The sequence below is a fragment of the Hemitrygon akajei genome, chromosome 23 (assembly GCF_048418815.1).
Source record: "Hemitrygon akajei chromosome 23, sHemAka1.3, whole genome shotgun sequence".
Taxonomy (NCBI): Eukaryota; Metazoa; Chordata; class Chondrichthyes; order Myliobatiformes; family Dasyatidae; genus Hemitrygon; species Hemitrygon akajei.
The window spans coordinates 40,567,173-40,590,158 of NC_133146.1; the positions used below are offsets into that span (position 1 = coordinate 40,567,173).

At 38.1% G+C, this 22,986-nt stretch overlaps 1 protein-coding gene across 1 annotated transcript in view; it reads left to right on the plus strand.

Moving 5' to 3' along the window:
* LOC140715044 (coiled-coil and C2 domain-containing protein 2A-like) overlaps positions 1-22,986 on the plus strand; it is a 71,327-nt gene that overhangs the window by 40,307 nt on the left and 8,034 nt on the right. Inside the window, exons 18-22 of the mRNA XM_073026771.1 lie at positions 4,199-4,288; positions 4,797-4,910; positions 11,613-11,747; positions 16,011-16,130; positions 17,105-17,163. Of these exons, the coding sequence (XP_072882872.1) occupies positions 4,199-4,288; positions 4,797-4,910; positions 11,613-11,747; positions 16,011-16,130; positions 17,105-17,163 (518 nt within the window). The remainder of the gene's footprint in view (positions 1-4,198; positions 4,289-4,796; positions 4,911-11,612; positions 11,748-16,010; positions 16,131-17,104; positions 17,164-22,986) is intronic.

The following is a 22,986-nucleotide window of genomic DNA, read 5'->3' on the forward strand; positions in this document are numbered from 1 at the left end:
TATAGCACCTCAATGGCTTTGGCACATACACTCTTACTGGGTAACTCATGAAACCCAGGAACACCTTCCCTGGCACTCTTTCTTCTTCAAATTCAATCAATACTGTTTCACTTTCCTTTTTCACTCCCTCCTTTGTTGTTTCAGTCTTTGAACATCCATTACTTTTCCTCCTTTGATATTCCTCTTTAACTCCTCCATATTTATACTCATTGGTACCCCTGTGATCACTCCTTTACATCCACCACCATTTCATGCTCCCACCCTCCCTGTGTATTCCACCTTACATTTTCCTATCTCTCTTAATTTGAGTGCTTTCGCAATCCGTTCCTCATTCGCACATCTTTCCAATAGGTTGCCATCATTAAGGACTTTTGCAAATACTATTTCCCCTATCTTATTTACCAGTGTTGTTGTTAACACAAACGGGTTAATTTTCTTCATGTTTCCTTGAGCCTTCTCATTAAACCTCATTATGATGACACCTCTCCGAACTTGTTCATCTTCCTCACTTTCAGAGCACTCTCCATTACCTTTTCTTATTCTTTTACTCCCTTTGTCTCGGTTTTCATTCATCTGTCCCCTCACTATCTCCTCATTCCCTTTATTTCTCCCCAGCTCCTGCCCCCTTCCATCTCTCACCGGGAGCCTTTACTAGCTCCTTCTCACAATAGCCACTTTACTTAACCCAACTCTCTTTTTATTGGCTATTCATCATTAGTTAATTTGATATCTTATAGTACCTCATTATAAGTTGCTCTAAAGTCCAACTCATAAGTAAACCCTGAGACTCACATCTTTTATGCTCTCTGCTCCTAAGTTTTATATAGTAGAGTAGCTAATTGGCTCAGGGGATTCTGAGCTGTTGATTTGGGTTTGGGACAAAGGATTGAACCTGCTGTTGGGGGTTTTCTCTCAGGCAGGAAGAGGGGCGTAGAGATGGCAGGAAATGACGGAGAAGACAGAGGTAGATGGTGGTATTGGGTGATAGGAGTTGTATGGAGGAAAGCAAGTGGCAGGTTTCTAGGAAATGGAAAAAATAAGTGGTGGGCTGAGGGTTGTAGTGGCTTATCATCCAGTGATGAAGGCAGTAGACAGGATTTGAATAGCAGAAGGAAGGAAGAGTGTAAAGTTTTGTTGAGTTTTGAATGTGGACCTGTTTCTGGTATCAATACAATTAGATTATCTAAGGATTTGAAAATAGCAGTAGGAGATGTGGGTGCAAAACCTTTAGGAGGTGGGGCACACTTAGTATTTTGTAAAGGTAGTAAACAATATGAGAACATTTTGGGGTTAAAAGCTGTGGGAGGAAGGACAGTAACATCAAGGTATTATATTGAATGACAGTGGCTTTGAGGAGTAATCCCTGGAATACCTCTAGATGTATCCATGGACCAAGTTAAAAATAATTTAGTTTAAAGTTGTTCATTCAATACTGGCAACAGTAATAGAGTGTTGGGAGCACAGTAATTGTAATGTTATCAGTTTTGGGTGGATGGGAAATAAATGGACTCAAAATCTTGGGTTGCTTAAAGTGGATTATGGTCCCAGTGTACCCATTCTGTCACTCCTCCAAAATTTTTCTCTTTGCCTGCTGTTGATTTCAGCCTTCAGGAAAAAAAATCAAGATGAGGTCTGATTGTTTATCAATGGCACAGGAAGTTCAGCAAATTATGCAAGGCAGATATTATGGAGTCTTGCATATCTACATAGCTGGTTCAAAAGATCTAGTGACAGGTTATTTAGCTGTTTCTGTTTATGTTCCAAAGTTTCAGGTGACTATTAAGAAAAGATTTTCAGACTAAGTATCAGTATTCACACCTGAGATGATTGCTGTCATTTTAGCCTTGGAATAGGTTGAAGAAGATTGTTTGATTATGTACTTCTGTGCTCTGATATATTCTTGGTCTTGACATCTATTTAAGCAGATTATTTCAAACTGTAGGTCAGACATTCTTTTTGTGATTGGACAACATCTGCTGAAGCTGCAGAGTCTAGGCCTGGGGTATACACTTCACATGGGTTCCTGCCCATGTTGAGGTTGAGGAAACAAGGTGGCAGACATTCTTGCCAAGCAAACACTTAAAATTAAGGATCTAAATGTAGTGTTGCCTTTGAATAAAGCGGAGATGGAAGCCATAATTAAAAAGGTCTGTTCAATCACTATGGCAACAAAATTGGGATAAGGTAAAAAATGGATGACATTTATATAAAATTCAGAGAATAGTGAGAACTCAGATAGGAGATGGGTATAAAAGGAGGAAAGAAGTTATACTTTCATGTTTATGCATTGGACATACTAGGTTGAATAATTACTCATTCAGAATCAATATGCATGATATGGGCATTTGTAGGAAGTGCACTTCTCAAGAAATGATGCAGCACATATTGTTTGAATACAGTTCCTATGAGGAGCAAAGGAAACACTAATTTCTAAATTGAAATCTTTGGGACAGACACAGTTTATCAAGGGATGCTTGTTAGGATATCACTGCCATCCCATAGTATATACAGTAAATGCATATTTAACTTTCTGAAAAGCTTTAGACTTATTGATATTGTTTGAGGTTTTTTTTGAGGGAGGGAGTTTTGTGGGTATACTTCCTGTCTCTTTGCTCCACATTCTAGCTCAGCAGGTGGTGGTAAAGTGTCTTATTTAGATTTGTCAACTGCTATAAAACTTTACAAGAAGAAGAAAAAGTTCTGTGAAGTGAAATTCACTTACTCAATAGGGAAATTGTTGGAGACTTTGACAAGAAGAGCAAATAGCTTTAGAAAGATGAAACAGAAGCCTTCGTAGCTAATACAGATGGAAGGGGATTACTTTCAAATGCAGAAGGGAATGCTCTACTAAATACAGTTCTGCTTGTATATGTACATGTACCCGTACATATCTGTGATGCTTTACTAGGTCATGGAAAAGGTATTTGTCATTCTGCTTAAGAAAGCATATATGCAAAAATACAAAGGCTGTGGTCATCCCCCAGACAGATTGGTTAAATAGTCATGAATGAAGTGCCACTTTGTACATGTGTGATATTTACACAATTACACATGACACAAGTATTTGAGGCTGTCTCTATCATTGCCTTTCCCATTATGACAAATATCACATGATATTATGTATCTTCTGTGGTCCCTCAGTGATTCAGTTTTGCACCCTAGGTGCACAACTGAGCAAAGCTGGAAGTCATGACCTCTGACTTGAACTCCTTACATTGTTCCTGGCACCAGTATCTGGTCATGTTCACTTACAAATTGTGAAGCACCAGATGAAATCCAGTTATCTAGTGAAGCACAAGTTTGCATTTATTCCTGGAGGTATGTCCTTTGAAACCAGAAACATGTTCTGCGTTGGGGACATCATGAGAAGGCAGAGGACATTTGTTAACAGTGATTATTTGGGTAAGTGAAGCCAATAGTTGGGTAAATTAGAACATCAAGACAATTCTGATGAAGTAAATTAACAGTGATTCTCGAGCTTGGGGTTCTGAGAAGACAGTTGATGAAGTACACTTGAAGTGATAGTTTGAATGTGGAAAAGTGTGCAAGATAAAATGCAAGTTAATCTGCAAATGCATTCACATTTCCTGACAAGGTTAAGTCATTCAAACATAGGTTTAAACCAATAATATGCATGAAATTAATCACAACCCTGCACCACCCCTCCCCACATGCAGCTCTGTCACCGGCAGCACACTCATAACAAAAACATATTTTTTCTTTCTTCTCTTGACAAGGAAAATGCTTTCTTCTTAGCTTCCCACTACATTCCACAAAATATCACTTGGTTTGTTAAACCAGGTTTTTACCTTAAATTATCCTGGATTCAGTTCAGACTTGCTACCTCTTTACTTAAGTCCCCTAATGCCATCTTTAAATTTGTTCTTTATAAGTCATTTTGTCATTCAATTTTACTGCTGTACAACATGCTTGCCATCGAGACATGAAAGCTAAAAATAATATTATACAGTAATTATGCGGATGTACTGATCTTGGTTACTCGAACATACAGAAATTACTTTCAGGTTTCTTGTCTGCTATTGTTCCTGCTGAATTTTACTGTGAGAATATATTAAATATTTAAATTAATGAAACCATAGCAATCATTTGGAAGTTTTTAAAGTAAGTTATCTTATCTATTTATAAATGTACAATTGAATCAATATACAAGTAATTAGTATATATTTTTCCATTTCAGAATCTTATAGCTAGATTTGTGTCCTTGATTCCGTACTTTACAGATAATCTAGAATTTTCAGATGGATGCAATATTTGGCTGACATCACAGGTAAGTGGGTCACTGGAGATTATGATATACTTCAAGAAGTATTGTAAATTGGTCATTTACATCATTGATACTTCTGAGATAGGTTTATAGGTGTGATAGCTTACAAGATGATTAACGGTGATAGTCTGTTGATGTTTTCCCATATAAGCAGTGAGAAATGAATTTTCCCATTAACAGTGAAGAAAGTTAACGGAAATTAGAACAGGATCTTGGTCAGCTAGGTAAGTGGGCCAAGGAATGGCAAATGGAGTTTAATTCAGATAAAGATAGGACAGGCAAATGGGACTAGTTAAATGGATATCTTAGTTGGCACAGGCAAGTTGAGTCAGAAGGTCTATCTCCCTGCCATATAACTCTAACCATGATAAGCATCTTTGCAATTTATTCATGATCATCTTTCACTGTAATGTGACTATACATGTTTTAAGTTACACTGGTGATATCTATATGAATGAAGCTTACTTGAGGATTACTGATTAATGCCCCAATTCACATTGTTTTTCTTCAGCAATTTCTTAATCTGGTACTTGGAAGTAAAGAGGATCATGCTATCCTTCTTTGTAACTATTTCTTGTACATGAAGATGAATGCTTTTGTACTTTTAGGAACCTCAATTCTTGAAGTAAGTTTAACTTTTATAATGATTTATTATTCTGCAATCTATGTGTTTGCTATTTACATGGAAATTTTTATATTCAAGGTGATGAAAAGTTACAACTAGGAAGACAAAGAAGTAAGAGGGCACATGGACAATCTCCACATTCAAATTTAATCTATAGTTTAAAAAATATTACTTGTTTGAAAGTAATGGCAAAGGAATGAGGATTGATGGGTGAATGTAGGAACAAAATTAGCAGACTTAATTGATTTCTACAGATATGTGTGTGGAGAGCATTTTGACGTTACTTCGCAGCCTGGCATGAAGTCTCCAATATACAGGATTGGAGGCTGCAGAGGGCTGTAGACTCAGCCACCTCCACCATGGGTACAGAATCCTGAAGACTCACACTCAACAATTCAGAAACAGATTCTTCCTCTTTGCTATCTAGATTCTTAATGCTGAAACTATTGGCCTGGTAATTAATGGTGACATTAATTTGCTGACCCTTGCAGTGAAGTTAAAAGATTAAGGCAAAACATTGTTGGGAAGCCTATAAATCATGTGGATGGAGGATTAAACAAATGGATATGGGGGGGGGGGGAGTAAGGGAAGGGAAGATAAAAGCATTGAATAATTTGTTCAAAGGCAAAGAGGCATTGTTCGTGAACATCAAAAGAGATGTTGATATGTAACAAGAACAGAAAATTCTGGAAGCACTCAACAGGTCAGAGAGCATTCACAGATGCTTTTATTTGAGATATAGGTTGTAATTGGGGTGGGAGTTTGCAAATTGTTGCTTCCTCTTGTCACATGATCATAAAGGAAATTGCCAACATTAATTTGGCACTGAAATTATACTCTCTCAACTGCAGTAACCCCTTTACATCCCAATAGCCTATAGTTGCAGTGGGTTTTCTTGGGCATGAAATTAATCTTGACTTGACAGTTGAATAGAAAGACCTTTGATGCCAACCATCTTGGGATCATGCTTCAGTGAAATGGGATTTAAGAGAATTAGTCACTTTATGGACAGTCCCGGGTATTATTGAGAAAGAGGTTTAGAATTTTGATTAAGTCTGGGCATAGTTAGATATAGTATCAAAGAATAAGAGATGCAATTTTGATGTTGTTGATTAGAAAAGGAAGAATAGTTTGGAGAAGCAAGCAGGAAAGTAAGAGTGATCATGAGAGAAGTGTTGATATAGGAAAGGGGCAGATGACCAATTAGGGTTAGGGTTTCCCTCAATACAAATAGTGTCAAGAAATCAGCCTTAACCAAACACCTCATGCAATTCTAGAATGCCTATTTCCAAAGAGATTCCAATTCCATTCCCTATGCAACACCTGCCAGAGGAGAGACCTAGATCCACTCCAATTTGCCTTCTGTCACAACAGGTCAAAAGCAGATTCTATTTCATTGTCCCTTCACTTGTCACTGAAACATTTGAACATATAAGATGCATACACCAGGATGCACTTCATTGACTGCAGCTCAGCACTCAACACCATCATCCCCTTGAAATTCATCACTAGGTTCAAGACCTGGGCTTTGATACCTCCCTGTGCAACTGGATCCTCTATTTCCTCACTTGAAGACAGCAGTCAGTGTGCATTGGGAACAAAATCTTCACCACACTCACCATCAACACAGGTGTGTACTTAGCCCCTTGCTTTGCTCACGTTATACCTATGATTTTGTGCCTAAGTACAACTCCAATGCAGTATTTACATTTGCTGACAGCTCCACTGTTATTGGCCAACTCAAAAGAGGTGATGAATCAGCATATAGGAGGGAGAGTGAAAGATTGGTTGAGTGGTACCACAACAAGAACCTCTTAGTCAATGTCAGCAACATCAAAGAACTGATTATTGACTACAGGAGGAAGAAGCTGGAGATCCAAGAACCAGTCCTCATTAAGAGATCAGAGGTGGAGAGGGTCAGTAGGTTTAAAATTTCTTGATATTGCCATATCAGAGGATCTGTGCTGGGACTACTGTGTAACTGCCATCAGAAAGAAGGCACGACAGTGTTTCTATCTTCTTAGAAGTCAATGTAGTTTTGACATGTCAACAAAAATTTCAACAAACTTCTGTAGCTGCGGAGTGGACAGTATCCTGACTGGTTGTATCACAACCTGGCATGGCAACACCAATGAACAGGAATGGAAAAGTTTCCAGAAAGTAGTGGATACAGCCCTGTCCAACACAGGCAAACCCCTCTCCACCATTGATCATATTTAAATGGAGTGCAGCCTCAAGGAAGCAGCATCCATCATCAAAGATCTCTGCCGTCCAGGCCAAGCTCTCTTCCAGCTAAAACCATTGAGTAGGAGGTGCAGAAACCTTAGATGCCATGCACCAGTTTCAGGAAGTTATTACCCTACAATGATCAGACTCCTGAATCAGCATGGGTAACTTCTCTCCCTACAAGTCTGATCTGATTCTATAATCCACAGATTTACTTTCAAGGACTAATTACAACTCATGTCTTAAGTGTTTTTTTTTACTTGCATTAGTTGTGTTCATTTACACATTAGTTTATGATAACAAACTATATATCAGATTCAGAATCAGGTTTAATATCACCAGAATATGTTGTGAAATTTGTAAACTTTGCTGCAGCAATACAATGCAATGGATACTAATAGCGAAAGGATAAAAACTTAATGATGGATGTCACCTTTTTGGGGCATTGCTCCTTGAAGATGTCCTGGATACTACAGAGGCTGGTGCCCATGATGGAGCTGACTAATTTTACAAGTCTCTGCAGCTTTCTTTGACCCTGTGCAGTAGTCATCCCCGACCCCCCCCCCCCCCCACCCACCATACTAGAAGGTGATGCAGCCAGTTAGATAATAATGTAGTTTGATAAATCTTATTTTGACTTTGAGTATGATATGCAGTATAGAGCACTTGGAATATCTGCAAACTTTATGAGAGAGGGAGAAATTTATTTATTGACATTCAGCACTGAGTAGCCTTTCTGGTGCTTTGAGCCATGCTGCCCAGCAATCCCCCAATTTAATCCTAGCCTGATCATGGCACAATTTATAATGACCAATTAACCTACCAGCCAGTGTCATGGTTTGTTGTGCCCCACAAATGACCAAGAGACACAGAAGATTCTTCAAGAAGTATTAAACTTTCATTTGCAAATCAAAGCTGAGACAGTCAGTGAGCTAGTCACTGATTGCCCGCTGATCCTTGTACATGGCATTTTTTATAGCAATCTTCTACCCTAGTTGCATTAGCGTACCCAATCAGTCTACAGTTGCATATCACCAATACATTAGCTCTTGACTTGCCACTATTGTTTCTACCCATTAACTTAATCATGTTCTAATCTACTTTTTAGATCATGTGTTACCTCATCCGTGGCCACAGTTACCTCTTAGCTAGCCTCTCATTAACATATAATTGCATGTTTCATCCTCCTGTCTGCCACCATTATCTCCTTATTTGGCTACATGCTGAAGTCACTATATTTGGCTACATTCCAAAGTCATTAATAAGTCAATAGTACACAGGTTACGTTCTAGCTAATAAGTCAATAGTTACATAGTAAATTCCATAGGAAATACAATGTGTACCTAGTAAATCAATAATGCGTAGTAAATGCTTAATAAGCAGTGTTTCATAGCAAATGATACATTTTGTTTTCCAATTTTCCAATACCAGTATGTCTTTGGACTGTGGGAGAAAACTGGAGCACCTGGAATAAGCTCACGTGGTCACAGGGAGGACATACAAACTATTTTTGCTGGGTCTAAACATGTTTCAAAATTTTGGGGTTGTGCTTACTTCTGCACATTTGGTCCAACTGTGAAGTGCTGTTAACGTTGTCAAAACTAAAAATTTACAGCATTGTTTTTCAAATGGACATATGTTTTAGACTTGCCAAATTTGCAAATTTGCTATACTGGATTGGACATTATTTAATTGCTTTTATCTTCCGCATAAAGTGAATGAATAATCAATATTTTCCAGAATGAAATACAATTATGACCATTTCTAGGTAATTTTACATCATTCCAGAAATGTAACCAAGAATTTCCCAGTGATTGACACTTGTGCAGATGACACTTTTACAGCATAGAACTTTCATGCATTGTCATCACTACCTGCAGTATGTATGTGGTTCTCAAGCCTAAGCATACATTTTGATGGTGAAATAGAAAACCAATATAATATAGCACAAAGTCCTTGCCTCTATCTTTAAGTCATCCTATGTATTCATTGTCATTAACCATTGAACTATTTAAGGAATCAGTATCTCCCATTAGGCCTCTTTCAACTGACTGAGCAACATTCCTTCCTTTGACCATCACTTCACTTCTAGATTGGACAAGAGCTAAAGTTCCCTAGAAATATTATTGAATGAATAAAGGCAAAGGACTGAGCTGTCTGCCATCACATCATCAATCAGCTAGTCAAAATTAAATGCAGCCTTGAATTTCAAGAAACTATTGCAGAGAAAGGCATGGTGCTAGGAGATCATATTGAGTCAGCACATTCTAATTATTCCTATGTAAGGCTGTCATGTAGCTTTTATGCTCTTTATTGGAAGCAACACATTGGCAATGGTGATTTCAATAATATCTTTCAGAAGCATACTTGAGAGTAGAGTTGCCATAGCATGGAGGAATATTACAGAATCCTTAAGATGTTGCCCAAGGCTTTTGTCAGTAAAATAAACATGGTTATTATAGTTGAGGAGTGGACTACAAATAACCTGCAAACTACTAAACAGTTCCAGACTGCACATCCAGATTGGGTGTTCCTTCTGTACCAATTCTCTTTGGGCTCTTCCACTTACTCATGATCACTCATGATGACTCAGATATCCCTCTTCCTCCCTTGTCTCCCTAATTCTTCCCTTTGATGACTTACAGCCTGCATTGGAAATTTAATTAAATTTATGTTCAGTCCTCCAGTTGTAGGTTCCTATTGAATTGACTTACCTAGATGTTCATAACATTGTTATTTCACATATTTAATTTAATGGGTCACTCATAACCTCACCTGGATTTTTGCCAGTTTGTTTCACAATACTATTGTGGCTGTCTGCATGTTATAAAACATGTTCTGCTTCACTAATAATGTTAACATTGAATTCTAGTTCCATTTTTGACCTCGGAAATTAGTTGCAAAATGTGCTTGTGTTGTTCTAAAGGTGTTGTTGTTGAAAGACACACAAGAAGATGCATGCATGATCTATGGGAGATGGTAATGAAGGGCTCATGACAGAAGAACTGATCATCTGCAGAACTATTGGGAATTATATTTCTATTGAGAGCCCCCAAAAAGTAGCACCTATGGAGGATAAATATCTGCATTTCCCAGGTCCAGGTCATTGTATATTCAATCTTCTAAACTCTGGATCAGACCAGGCACTGTCCATAATCTCTGCCATGTCTGACAGTTGTACTGCAGCATTACTGAGATAACCATTGCTCAGAAGTATTGTGTTATTTTATTCACCTATCAGATTCCTCCTTCTTCAGTACATTACCTCCTCCTCCTATCACCTCTCAGCTTCTCCCCTTTCCACCCTCTCCTTCATTTGGTTTCATCTATTACTTACCAGCTTGTAGTTCTTCTCCTCCCTGCACCTTATTCTTCCCCCTTTCTTTGATGAAGGGTCTCAGTCTGAAACGCTGACTGTTTATTCCTGCCCATAGATGCTGCCTGACTTGTGAGTCCTTCCAGCATGTTGCATATGCTACTCAGGTTACATTATTGTTCTTTAGTCCAGAAATTGAAATAGAGCTGACATAGGGATTTTCCAGCATTGTTGGCTTCTGTGAAGTTCAAACACTCATGATTTGAGTGTTGAGTTTTACTCAAGATTTGAGTAAAACTTGATGATTTACTTCAGGATCTACCTCAGAGTCCTGAACTCTCCATAAATATCAAGAGCTTCTGTTCACCCAGTAACTGTTTTTAAAGGCCATTATCTCCTTGAATGGAATTTGATTTCTGCCTACTTTCCAGTTATGTAAAGGTGCTGTTATAATGAAGGCTATAACTGCACAAGGAGTTTATGATATATCAATCATGACTTCCTTAAAAGATGGTTCACCTTGCTAGGTTCCTCTAGGATAGTCCTCTGGTACTAGCACGCAGAATCTCCTGCTTCATTGTCATTGTGGCATACTTCTCAAATAGACAAGCACAACCCTTAGATAAGAGTTAAGGGTTTTTAGGATGGAAGCTGTGAGCAAAGAGAAAGGGAAGAATTAGGGAGATGAAGGAAGGTGAGGGAAATCTCAGTCATTATGAGCATCTGTATGTGGAACAGCCCAAAGAGAGTTGGTATCGAAGGAACACCCAATCCGGATATGCAATTGAGAACAGTTTAGTAGTTTGCAGGTTATCTGTAGTCCACTCATCAACTATAATAATCATGTTTATTTCAGACATTCGTATATGGGATATCTTCCCAATTAGGTGATGAACCAGAGGGATGGTAGAGCCATTTCTCTATTTTCCCTTTCTAAAAACTAGGCACCGGAGCTAAGTACTAGTACTAAGTACTAAGGTCTAGCTAAGTACTCTCAGTATGTATCCATTTCAGTAGGGTTTCTTCAAATTTAGTTTCAGTACTTTCAACCTCTTATCCCCATATTTGTTTACATCTTGCATTTATGTTTTATTTTTAGATGTTATATAGATAGTTTCAAAAGATAATCTGACTCATAATCTCAAATGTTCTATCTAAAGGGAGCGACTGCTTGTGTGCTTACTCAAGATAAAGTGAACACCATGATTTGGAATCCAGAAACTGGGGAGTGTTATGAACAATTTAATGCCTTTTGTCCATTGCAAAGTGCTGATTGTTTGATCAATAATGAAAATGTGAGTTTTTAAAATAATCTATATACTACTAAAACTCTCACGCTCTGTCTGTCTGTTTGTGACCTCCAATTAGCGCAAACAGTGCATTACAGCGGCACTATTTTTGGCTAAACCGACTTAAAATGTACTAACTTACAGAATACAGGCAAAGTTCAAGGTTATATATTCGTATAAAATTGTTCATTCCCCAAAATCAGCTGCCCCGTTTTCATCCGAGAGCCGATCCGCCATCATGGAAATCGGGACGCGACACCAAGACGCATGCGCATGGCCAGCCTCAGCGGCGTCTCCCGGTGCTCACAGAGCCGATTCCACCTTTGAGTGATTAGGCAATTTTTGCACTGAATAGAGAAGAAAATCACACAGTATTTGACAGGCAGATATATCGGGCCCTTTGAAGCTGTCGGATCGATATTTGGATTTCCAATTCACGAGCGGGAACCAGCCGTTGTTCGCCTTCAAGTGCACCTTCCCCAACAGCATCAAGTATTTTTTCGAGATAATGCTGCTGTGCAACTGAATAATGATGTGGCAAGAACCACTTTTACGGAATTCATGGATCTTTGCACTCGCGGTCCATTTGCAAGAACCCTAACTATGCGGATATTCCCAGATTCTACACTTGGACTAATAAGAGATGGGAAAGAAGGAGAATGGGGAAAAGAGTGGAGGAATACTCCGGGATTTTTGAAGCAGATGTTCTGGGTTGAGTGTATACCGTTTCTCCACGAAGTGGTGACCTCTACTATTTGAGACTTCTTCTTCATCACATAAAGGGACCAGTATTTTTCGAATCATTGAAAACACATGATGGAGATATCCTTCCACCATTTAAAGACGGCTGCAGAGAGAGAAGATTGTTGCAAGCTGATGATCATTGGCAGCAAACTATGGAAGAAGCAAAGAGAGCAAGAATGCCCAGAGCAATGAGAGATTTGTTTGTTGTCTTCCTAACAAACACTGAAATCAACAATCCACAGCAATTATGGAGCCAGTTCAAGAATGCAATGTCTGAAGATTTCTTACAAATGGAGAGGAGAACTATCAATGATCTTATTCTCATGATGGATGAGAGGCATCATGGACAAGCTCTTCTGTATTTCCTGGAGAAACTTCAGAACTTGGGCAAAACACTTGAAGAATATAACTTGCCAACACCAAAACACGGTATAATTACTCAAAGTGCTGGCAATCTGGAATTATTGCATGAACTGCAATACAGCAGAGCCAAACAGCAGGAACTTGTTTCACTGATGCAGCCTCTATTGAATAATGAGCAAAGAGAAGTATATGAAAATGTGTGTGACTGCTTGGAAAGGAATCTCTCTTCAAAGATTTTCATTGATGAACCAAGAGGAACGGGCAAGACATTTATCATCAACTTGATCCTTGCTAAAGTTAGGGGAGATGGAGGTGTTGCTATTGCTGTAACATCATCAAGTATTGCAGCAATATTGATGCCTGGTGGTAGGACAGTGCATTCAAAATGCCCCTCAAAGTCCTTTGTAACATCAATAAAAACACCAATACTGCAAATTTACTCCAAAATGCAAGGCTTATTGTCTGAGATGCGTGCCCCATGATTAGGAGGGAGAGCTTCGAAGCTGTGGACCGGACTCTTTGTGATGTATGCGGCAAGAATGAGGCCTTCGGGGGTATTTTAACCATTTGCTGTGGCAATTTCCATCAGCTTCTACCAGTTGTGAAATGTGCAAATGATGCTGATGTGGAGAATTCATGCATAAAAAAATCCTACTTATGGAGAAGCTTCATCAATTTTCAATTGAAGAGAAACATACGATTGAGTGAGGGAGAAGGACAATATACTGAGTTCTTATTGGATGTTGGAAAAGACAAGATTGAGAAAAATGAAAATGATGAAATCGAATTACCTGAAGATATGATTCTGCCAGCAAAAACTATGGAAGAATGCATGGATTTTATCTACCCAACATTCAACAATCCTGCAGAACTGTTCGAGGAATTCTATCTTGGTTCCTCTCAATGAATTGATGTGAAAAATAAACTTCACATGCATTAGATGCTTCCCTGGAATTATGAAAGACTACTTTTCCTTCAATGCCATAAGTGAAGGAGGTAACTCCACTCATTTTCCAACAGAATTCCTTGATTCAGTTGAACTCTCTGGATTGCCGCCACATAAACTGGAATTGAAGAGGGGATCTCCCATCAATGAGGAACTTGGATCCACCAGGGCTTTGCAATAGAACGTGAATGATGGCGGAAGAACTGCACGACAATCTCATCGTAGCATAGATAAACATTGGTGCGTTCAATAATGACATTGTCATGATCCCAAGAATTATTCTCAATTTATCAGAAGGGGAAGATGTCCCTCTTCAGCGGAGCCAGTTCCTGATACAGTCATGCTTTGCTATGACTATACATAAGGCGCAAGGTCAAACCATGGAGAATATGTTGATTTATCTGAAGAAACTGGTATTCCAGCATGGTCAGCTGTATGGGGCTTTAAGCCAGGGAAAAACAAACTCAAACTACCTGCGTCTCAATATCACCAAGACCAAGGAGATGGTGGTGGACTTTAGGAGATCTAGGCCTCATATGGAGCCAGTGATCATTAATGGAGAATGTGTGGAGCAGGTTAAGACCTACAAGTATCTGGGAGTACAGTTAGACGAGAAGCTAATCTGGACTGCCAACACAGATGCCTTGTGCAGGAAGGCACAGAGTCGACTGTACTTCCTTAGAAGGTTGGTGTCATTCAATGTCTGTAGTGAGATGCTGAAGATGTTCTATAGGTCAGTTGTGGAGAGCGCCCTCTTCTTTGTGGTGGCGTGTTGGGGAGGAAGCATTAAGAAGAGGGACGCCTCACGTCTTAATAAGCTGGTAAGGAAGGCGGGCTCTGTCGTGGGCAAAGTACTGGAGAGTTTAACATCGGTAGCTGAGCGAAGGGCGCTGAGTAGGCTACGGTCAATTATGGATAACTCTGAACATCCTCTACATAGCACCATCCAGAGACAGAGAAGCTGTTTCAGCGACAGGTTACTATCGATGCAATGCTCCTCAGACAGGATGAAGAGGTCAATACTCCCCAATGCCATTAGGCTTTACAATTCTACCGCCAGGACTTAAGAACTCTTTAAAAGCTATTATTAATGCTTTTTGAGATAGTGATTTAGATGCATATCATATTTTTTACTGAGTTAAGTATTGTATGTAATTAGTTTTGCTACAACAAGTGTATGGGACATTGGAAAAAAAGTTGAATTTCCCCATGGGGATGAATCTATCTATCTATCTATCTATCTATCTATCTATCTATCTATCTATCTATCTATCTATCTATCTATCTATCTATCTATCTATCTATCTATCTATCTATCTATCTATCTATCTATCTATCTATCTATCTATCTATCTATCTATCATTAGAGTATTCTTGAAGAGTGGCAGATCAACCAGAAATGCTGTCATCAAAAGTGTCCTTCGTTAAATGAGGAGGAGCTATATTTGTCTTACTACGCGTCTTTATTCTTTAATAAACTGAGTTTTTCTTCTTTAATTTCCAAAGCACATCACATCAGACTGCACTACCTTTCTCTCAAAGGATGCCCCAACGGGTCACCCAGTTGTCTAGAGTCAAATAGAAAGCATGAGGAATCTTTGCCAACTCTGTTTTTTATAATAATTTGCAAATTAAACTGTGAGCATTGGAAATTTCATCTGCATGTTGCACCTGCAAATGATAGTAGGAATCGTGCACATATATGGTATGTATCTACTGAGAATGGCCAAAACGAACATTAAGTGGAGGATAAATGAACAGCTAAAATCTCTGCAGAAAAGAGGTTTGCAAAAACAGCATAAAGAGAATACAATTGAGATAAGTAAAATAAAATATTTTAAGTTCTATATCCATGTTAATTGTTCTATAAATATTTCAAACTAATACATTAATTAAGATAATGGACACCACAAAAGAAAATCAAAATACTTGGTTGTTTGGTATTCAAATTTCCTGGTTATATCAGTCATTGGCTAGTTTTTTACTTCTAAAACATTATTGTGTAACGGAGTGGTTATTTGCTGTGTTATCAATTACCCAACCCACTTGTCCTCTCTTGATTTAATAAACACTTGCTTTGCCTTTCTTTCCTACCTTCATAAATTTGAAAGATTTAAACTTATCCTTAAGGTACTGATTATTGCATTATATATTTTTAATTATTACATAATAGAAAAATTAAATTCCATAATGAATTTGCAAATATATTCTTATAGATCTGGTTTAATATTCAAAAGAATAGTAGCCCCATGAGTACACAGTTTGACATCACAAACGAACAGAATTGGAAGCCATTCTTCAGAGGTTCCCAGAATCATGCATTGTCTTCTGTGCAGGTAATTTATTATTATTCATTTGCAGGGTTACATATATGACACTTGCCTAGAACTTTATCTCTAGTATAAGTACCAAATATGAACAGAGAACATAGAACAATACAGTACTTTTATATGCCTTTTGATCCATGATGTTGTCCTGATTTTTAATCTAGTCCAAGATCAATGTAAAGCTTCCTTTCCCTATCTCACTTTTCTTTCATAAACGTGCCTACCTAAGAGTCCCCATATGTTTCTAATGTATCTCCTTCTATCACTGTCCCTGGTAGTGACATTGTATGCACCCATCTCTCTCTGTAAAAAAAAAACTACCTCTGGCATCCTGCCTATACTTTCTTCAAATCACCTTAAAATTAGGGCTTCTCATATTAGCCATTTCCAACCTGGGAAGAAAAGGTACTGGCTGTCCATTCTATTTATTTCTCTTTTTACACTTCTATCAAGTCAATTCTTATCCTCCTTCAGTCCAAAGGGACAAGTTCTAGTACTCACTCAACCTGTCCTCATAAGACATGTTTCTAATTGAGGCAGCATCTTGGTAAATCTCCTCTGCATCCTCACTAAAGCTTTCACATCTTTCTATAGTGAGGCAACCAGAACTGAACACAGTACTTAAAGTGTGATCTAACCAGAGTTTTACTGCATGGATCTTGAACTCAGTCCTCCAACTAATAAAGGCCAACACACCATATGCCATCTTAACCACCCTATCAACATGTACAGCAACTTAGAGGGACCTGTAGATGTGGACCCCAAGATCCCTCAAATACTAAATAGTAGATGCTGTGAATAGCTATCCACTTCTGAAACTTAGTTGTTAACCTCAACAATTTTGAAGTAACATTTATTTGCAAATAATTTAAATAAAAATGAAGTTTTCAATAGAGTATTTCAAATAGTTTGATTTAATAAACATTTTTACAAGAATTAGAACTTAACAAAGCTGCAACATGTAATGCAGAAATATTCTCTAGCCACAAGAATTAATCTACTCTCCCACTGAAAGAAGCCTGGTGAATAAATTACAGAACAGGTAGGAACCTTTTTTACTATCATCTATTTAGAAATGATACACAACTTGGCAATTATGTAATTACACAAATTTGAGGTATGTAGTTTTGGTAAAACAAAGCAAAATACAGAATGAAGTTAGAAGTATCTTACAGAAATGAAGTAGAAATACCATGGACAGTGAGAAATACAAACATTATTCATTGTGAAAATGTTAAGTCAAGTCAATTTGTATCAAGTTTTTTGGCATGTTCATCAGTATGGTGAGATAAAATGGAAAACTTGTTTGTAGCAACATTATAGGCATGAGTTGTAGGTACAGACAACATGCAGAATATAAATTATATATACATTATATATAACATTATAGTGCACAGAAAAAAACAAAGATGTGCTAAAAAGCAAAATCAGTGTAAAAAGAAAATGAAGACAAAAGACAAAAGGCAACTCCATGGTAGTGCAAGAGATGGTCCCTAGCGGTCATTGCTGAGGAAGGATTAGGGTTGTGCAGGTAGGCTCAAGAACCTGGCAGTTTTAGGAAAGTAGCTGTTCCTCAACCTGGTAGCATTGTTGACCAATGCGTCAACAGAACTAGGTTAGGGAACGCGGTATTTTCTTCTCCCAGCCCCTGGCGCTGATGAATCTCTGGAGTTATTTTGGCCTGAAACATCGACTTTACTCTTTTCCATAGATGCTGCCTGGCCTTCTGAGTTCTTCCAGCATTTTATATGTTGCTATCTTCTATCTGACAGCTGAGAATTTATGGCTTTTTGTTTTAAATCAGTTACCAAACCAGTACCAGTATGAATTACACAGGGCAGACAAAGTCTCAACAGTAACAAACCTGCATGTTACATCTAACCAAAGAACACCTCACAAATAACTTCTTATTTGGAAATTATCTCTAACTAGCAGATTACCTGGAGCATCATCATGTCTGCTTTAAAACATTTATCAAGCCAAGTAACTTCAATTCAAAAAATGGAGGACGTAGAGCAGTGTCCATTCCTTCAACCTCATGGCAAGAACAAAAACACCTGGTTTGTCTTCTTCCTTGATCCATTCAAGTTCGATGTTTCCTTCCATATTTTATTTCCTGCATAGCGAATAGCATGAGATTTCAGGCTTTTGTACCTCCTGCTTGGCAGTAACAGCAAGAAGAGGGCATGATGATGATAAGGGCTGACTTCTTAAGGCAGCATTTCCTGTAGATGCTGCCTCTGATGGGGAGGGATGTGCTGTGAGGGATATGTGTTCACTATGCTCTGTAGCCTCTTGAGTTCCTATATATTGAAATTGCCATACCACAGGATACTGTTAAAGTTAGAGTATTTGGTAACATGCTAAAATTCCTTAAGCCTCTAAAAAATTATAGTCACTGGCGTGGTTTATTCATCAACGTGCTGGGTCCAGAACAGGTCATTTGAGATGTTAATGCCCAGGAATTTGAAGCTGCTTGCTTTGTCTACCCATCATTGAGAACTGGTAAGTAGTCCCTTGATTTCCTCTTTCTATAGAATTCATTAGTTTTGTGATTTCATTGACCTCGAGCTAGAGGTTGTTATTGCAACACCAGTCACCAGATGGTCTTTCTCACTCCTGACTCATCACCTCCCATGAGTCATACTACACAGCAGTATCACCAGCAAATTTATCGACAGATTTGGAAGCCATACTTTGCCATGGGTGTAATGAAGGAAGAGCAGAGTTTAAGCAGGAATGGTTAAAGTGTATCCGTGTTTATAATCAGTGAGGAGGAGATGTTTTTGTAACCTATGCTGATTGAGTTCTGCATTGAAGTAGCTAGAATGGTTGGCACTTAACTACCAAATGTTCCAGATCAGGGGACCAGGAATGGGACAAGACCATCATTTCCAAGAACCATGAGGAGTTTATCATGAAGCATACGCTCCTGCCCCTTGCTTTTCCTAATGCTGCTATCCCATCCATACAGTGGATGGAGTACTGTGCTTGGAGAGTTGGGAGGTAAGCCATGTCTCTGTGAAGCAGAGCACACCGCAGATCCTCATATTCCTCTGATAACGAAGTTCAGCTCTTGGGTCTTTCTCCTAATTCTCCAGTGATTGTATATCAATCTAAATGATGTTAGGGAAGTCTATTTCATGCTTCTATGTTCCAGTTTTACCCAAAGTCCTCCTCAGTGACCATAAATTGTGGCAAAATTTTACGAGCTTCAATGCTTCCAGGTGCTGTATGGTGTTCTGGAAGGTCATGTCTGCCAAGTCCATTGAGTCCATAGAATGATCCTAAGATTGCTAATACAGTTAAATGGCTTTAAAGACCATTTGTAATGCAGTATTCCTGACTGCAGATTTGAGGTTTAAAAGTTCAATGCATAATTATAAAGGTCCTTTACTTCTTGCTGCCTGCATTATGTCATCTCTTGCTGGCAACATCTTAACAGGGTCAATGAAAAGTGCAGAAGGTATGGACAACAACAAAAAAATGAGAAGCACGTTTGCAAAGGATTACCAGGTTTACAGTAAAAGTTTCTTTAAAGGTACTTAAGAGAAACAAAGTGGCCAAGGGAACATATAACTGGCATCAGGAAATGGCAACAAATGAATACTTTGTTTCTGTCTTCAAAGAACAGAAAGATATCTAGGTACCATGAGTTCAAAGAAAATCGAAGTTAATTTTCAATAGAACTTACTGGATTTAACATAATCAAAGAAAGGGCTAATGGTGAAATCCATTATGCTTAAGTAAAGCAAATCTCCAAAGCTTCATGGTTTCCTCATCAGAATAATAAAAGAAGTGAGCGAGGAAATTTCAAATACATTAATAGTTGCTTTTGATCATCTCTTGATGCATGTTAGATACTGTTAGATTGGAAACAATCAAATCTATTATTTAAAATGGTGGGCCCCCCTGACTACTGTCAGTTCTGAGAAAATTCTTGAAACTCTCTCTCAAGATTTACTGAGCATCAACTGATTATTATCAGTACTTACGTGTGAACACTGAGTAACATCTGTCTAACTTGGTTACTTGTTGGAGGATGATAGAGTGGTAAATAAAGGGTTATTAAGGATATCATCTATGTTTTCTTCCAAAATTCATCTGGTAAGTTCACATGAAATGAAAGAAGACAGAGGAAGGATAAAGTTAAATATTGCATTGGATCTCTCTGAGAGATCGGTATTACAGCCACAGCTTTTTAATCAAACTTATTAATGATTTCAATAAAGGAGCTGAGAGGTATAATCAATATTTATAAATTAAACCCAATTAGAAAGCACAGTAAGTGATTTAAATATAAACAGCAAAATACAAAGGGACATGAATAGCCTTCTCAGTGATGTATATAAACTGCAAATGAATAAAAAATGTGCATAAACACTTCTGTGGTAAATTGAGCTCAAAGCAGGAAATGAGTCATTCCGTTTCCAAGAAAGAGAAAACAATTGCCTGAAAACTGAATTGCAGAACACTTGTCTTTTTTCAACATTGTGCAAATAAAATTGATATAACTGCAATTAAGTTGTGCACAGGACTATTTCATGATCAGATTAAGCCCAATGAAGAAATTTCATTGGGCACTTCTAATGATGATCCACCAATGTAACTCCAATGCAATTTACTGTTGGGCTATAATGCAATGATCTTTCTTGCAACATTCCTTTCTGAAACATCACAGATGCCTTTTATTTATTTATTTGTTTGTTTGTTTGTTTATTATCCATTCATTCATAAGGAAATTCTGGGAGAATATAATTGTAATCCTGGGGCAGAGGCCTGAGAGGTCTGAAAGTAAAGGATTTGAAAAATCGAAAAAAGTAGTGATAATGGAAATTTGAAATAAAAACAAAAGATGCTGTAAAATAGCAGACCAGGAGGCATCTATAGAAAGAAAAACTATGGTAAAGATTAGAAGCCCTTCATTATTCCCCATTGAATAGTTGTTGATCTGAAACATTTGATCTGTTTCTTTTTCAGTTGATCTGTCTGACTTGCAAAGTGCTTACAACATCTCCTGTACTTTTCTTGAATCATCATGCTACTCTCCCTTTGCATTTAAGTCAATCCACCCAGTGAAACTTCCTCTGTAACCTGTACTCCCAAATTTTGCCTTGCAAGCCCATGACATTACCATTGCTACTGTTCCCACACACTCAACTCCATTTACATCTTAGCTCTGCTGTTGATTGTCCTATTCAAATAGGATGGCATGGTCACCCTCCTAATAATTAGGCTAATCTTCTTCCTCCAACATCAACCTAAATACTGGACAGGTCTCCCTGTACTCCTGATCACAGACCTGCAATTTCCTGTTCCTGTCTTTCCTCTTTGAAGGGCTACAAAAGTAATCCTCCCCTTTGCCCTCAAACACTAACAGTGTGCTTGATTGCTCTCTCCTATCTAACATTAACAGCATTACCACAAATCCTTCTCTCCAACAACTGCTTTCTTGTCACTCAAATCCTTGGCAAAACATTGGTAATATCTTCAGTCCATATTCTTTAAGCAGTTCATCTCCAACAGAAGCACAACACAAATCCTTAGCTACAGACTAGTTTGGAAGAGATGACACATTTTGATAATGAAAAAGGCCAAAATATAATTTCCCTTTGATCATTGTAGGCTGAATGGCCTATTTATTTGCCTCATTACACTCTCTCTTGTGACTAAAGGCTCAGGATTTGAGCATGTGTAAATTTTGTTGAAGTGGCACAAACACCAAAATAGTCATTGTTTTATTGCTTAACTGCTCCTCTACTGAAGTCTTCCAGGTGGACTAGTATTTTGAGCCATGTGTTTTTCAAAATGCAGCAAAAAAGGAACTGTAGTGGCCAAAGAAATTTACATGTATGCAGATTGCTAAAAGCTAATTGCCTTTCTGACAAACCAAAGTTCACAAAAATTTTATCATCAAAGTACATGTATGTCACCATATACAAGCCTGAGATTCATTTTCTTGTAGGCATACTCAATAAATCTATTGAATAATAGCCATAACAAAATCAATGAAAGATCGCCCAACTAAGGCATTACTCCAGAGTGCAGAAGTCATCAAACTGTGTGAATACAAAAGAAGAAATAATTAATAAATAAATAAATAAAGAACAAAAGAAAGAAAGAAAGAAAGAAAGATTGAAAACATAAGATGAAGGGTCCTTAGAAGTGAGTCCATTAGTTGTGGGAACATTTCAATGATGGAGTAAATGAAATTAAATGAAGTTATACCCTTTGATCCTAGAGCCTGATGGTTAAGGGGTAGAAACAGTTCCTGAGCCCGGTGGTGTGAGTCCTGAAGCTCTTGTACCTTCTTCCTGATGGCAGAAGCACGTCATAAGGTCAAACAAAATATTGCCTATTATCTCATAGGGTTAATATAGATAGAAGAAGTTATGCTCCAGTTGTATACAACCTTGGCTAAATCATAATTCCTGGCACCCAATCTTGCAGGAGATTTAAAGCAGATTCATCCAAATAAATGCAGGACTGAGAAAGTAAAAGTACCAGGGCAGCATGTATCTGCTTGATGTGACATCAACATTCTTAGATTCTGGACAGTCATTGTTCCTTTTGCTTGTTTACAAGGAAATCACACTATCTATTGTGACACCCAGAGCTAACTTCCTTCTGCTGATTTAGAATATAATGGAAAGCAAGGGAAGAAGTTTCTGGGGCTCTGGCAGAGACTTTTGTATCTTCATTGGCCATGGGTTGGGTACCAGAACATTGAAAGGTGTCTATTGTTGTGCCTATTATTATGTGAGGACCAGCAGCGAATCACAGGTGAGACTAAAATCAGTGGCAGGAAAGTTACTGGAGGGGATTCTGAGAAACAGGATCTATCTGCACTTAGGAATACAAGGAC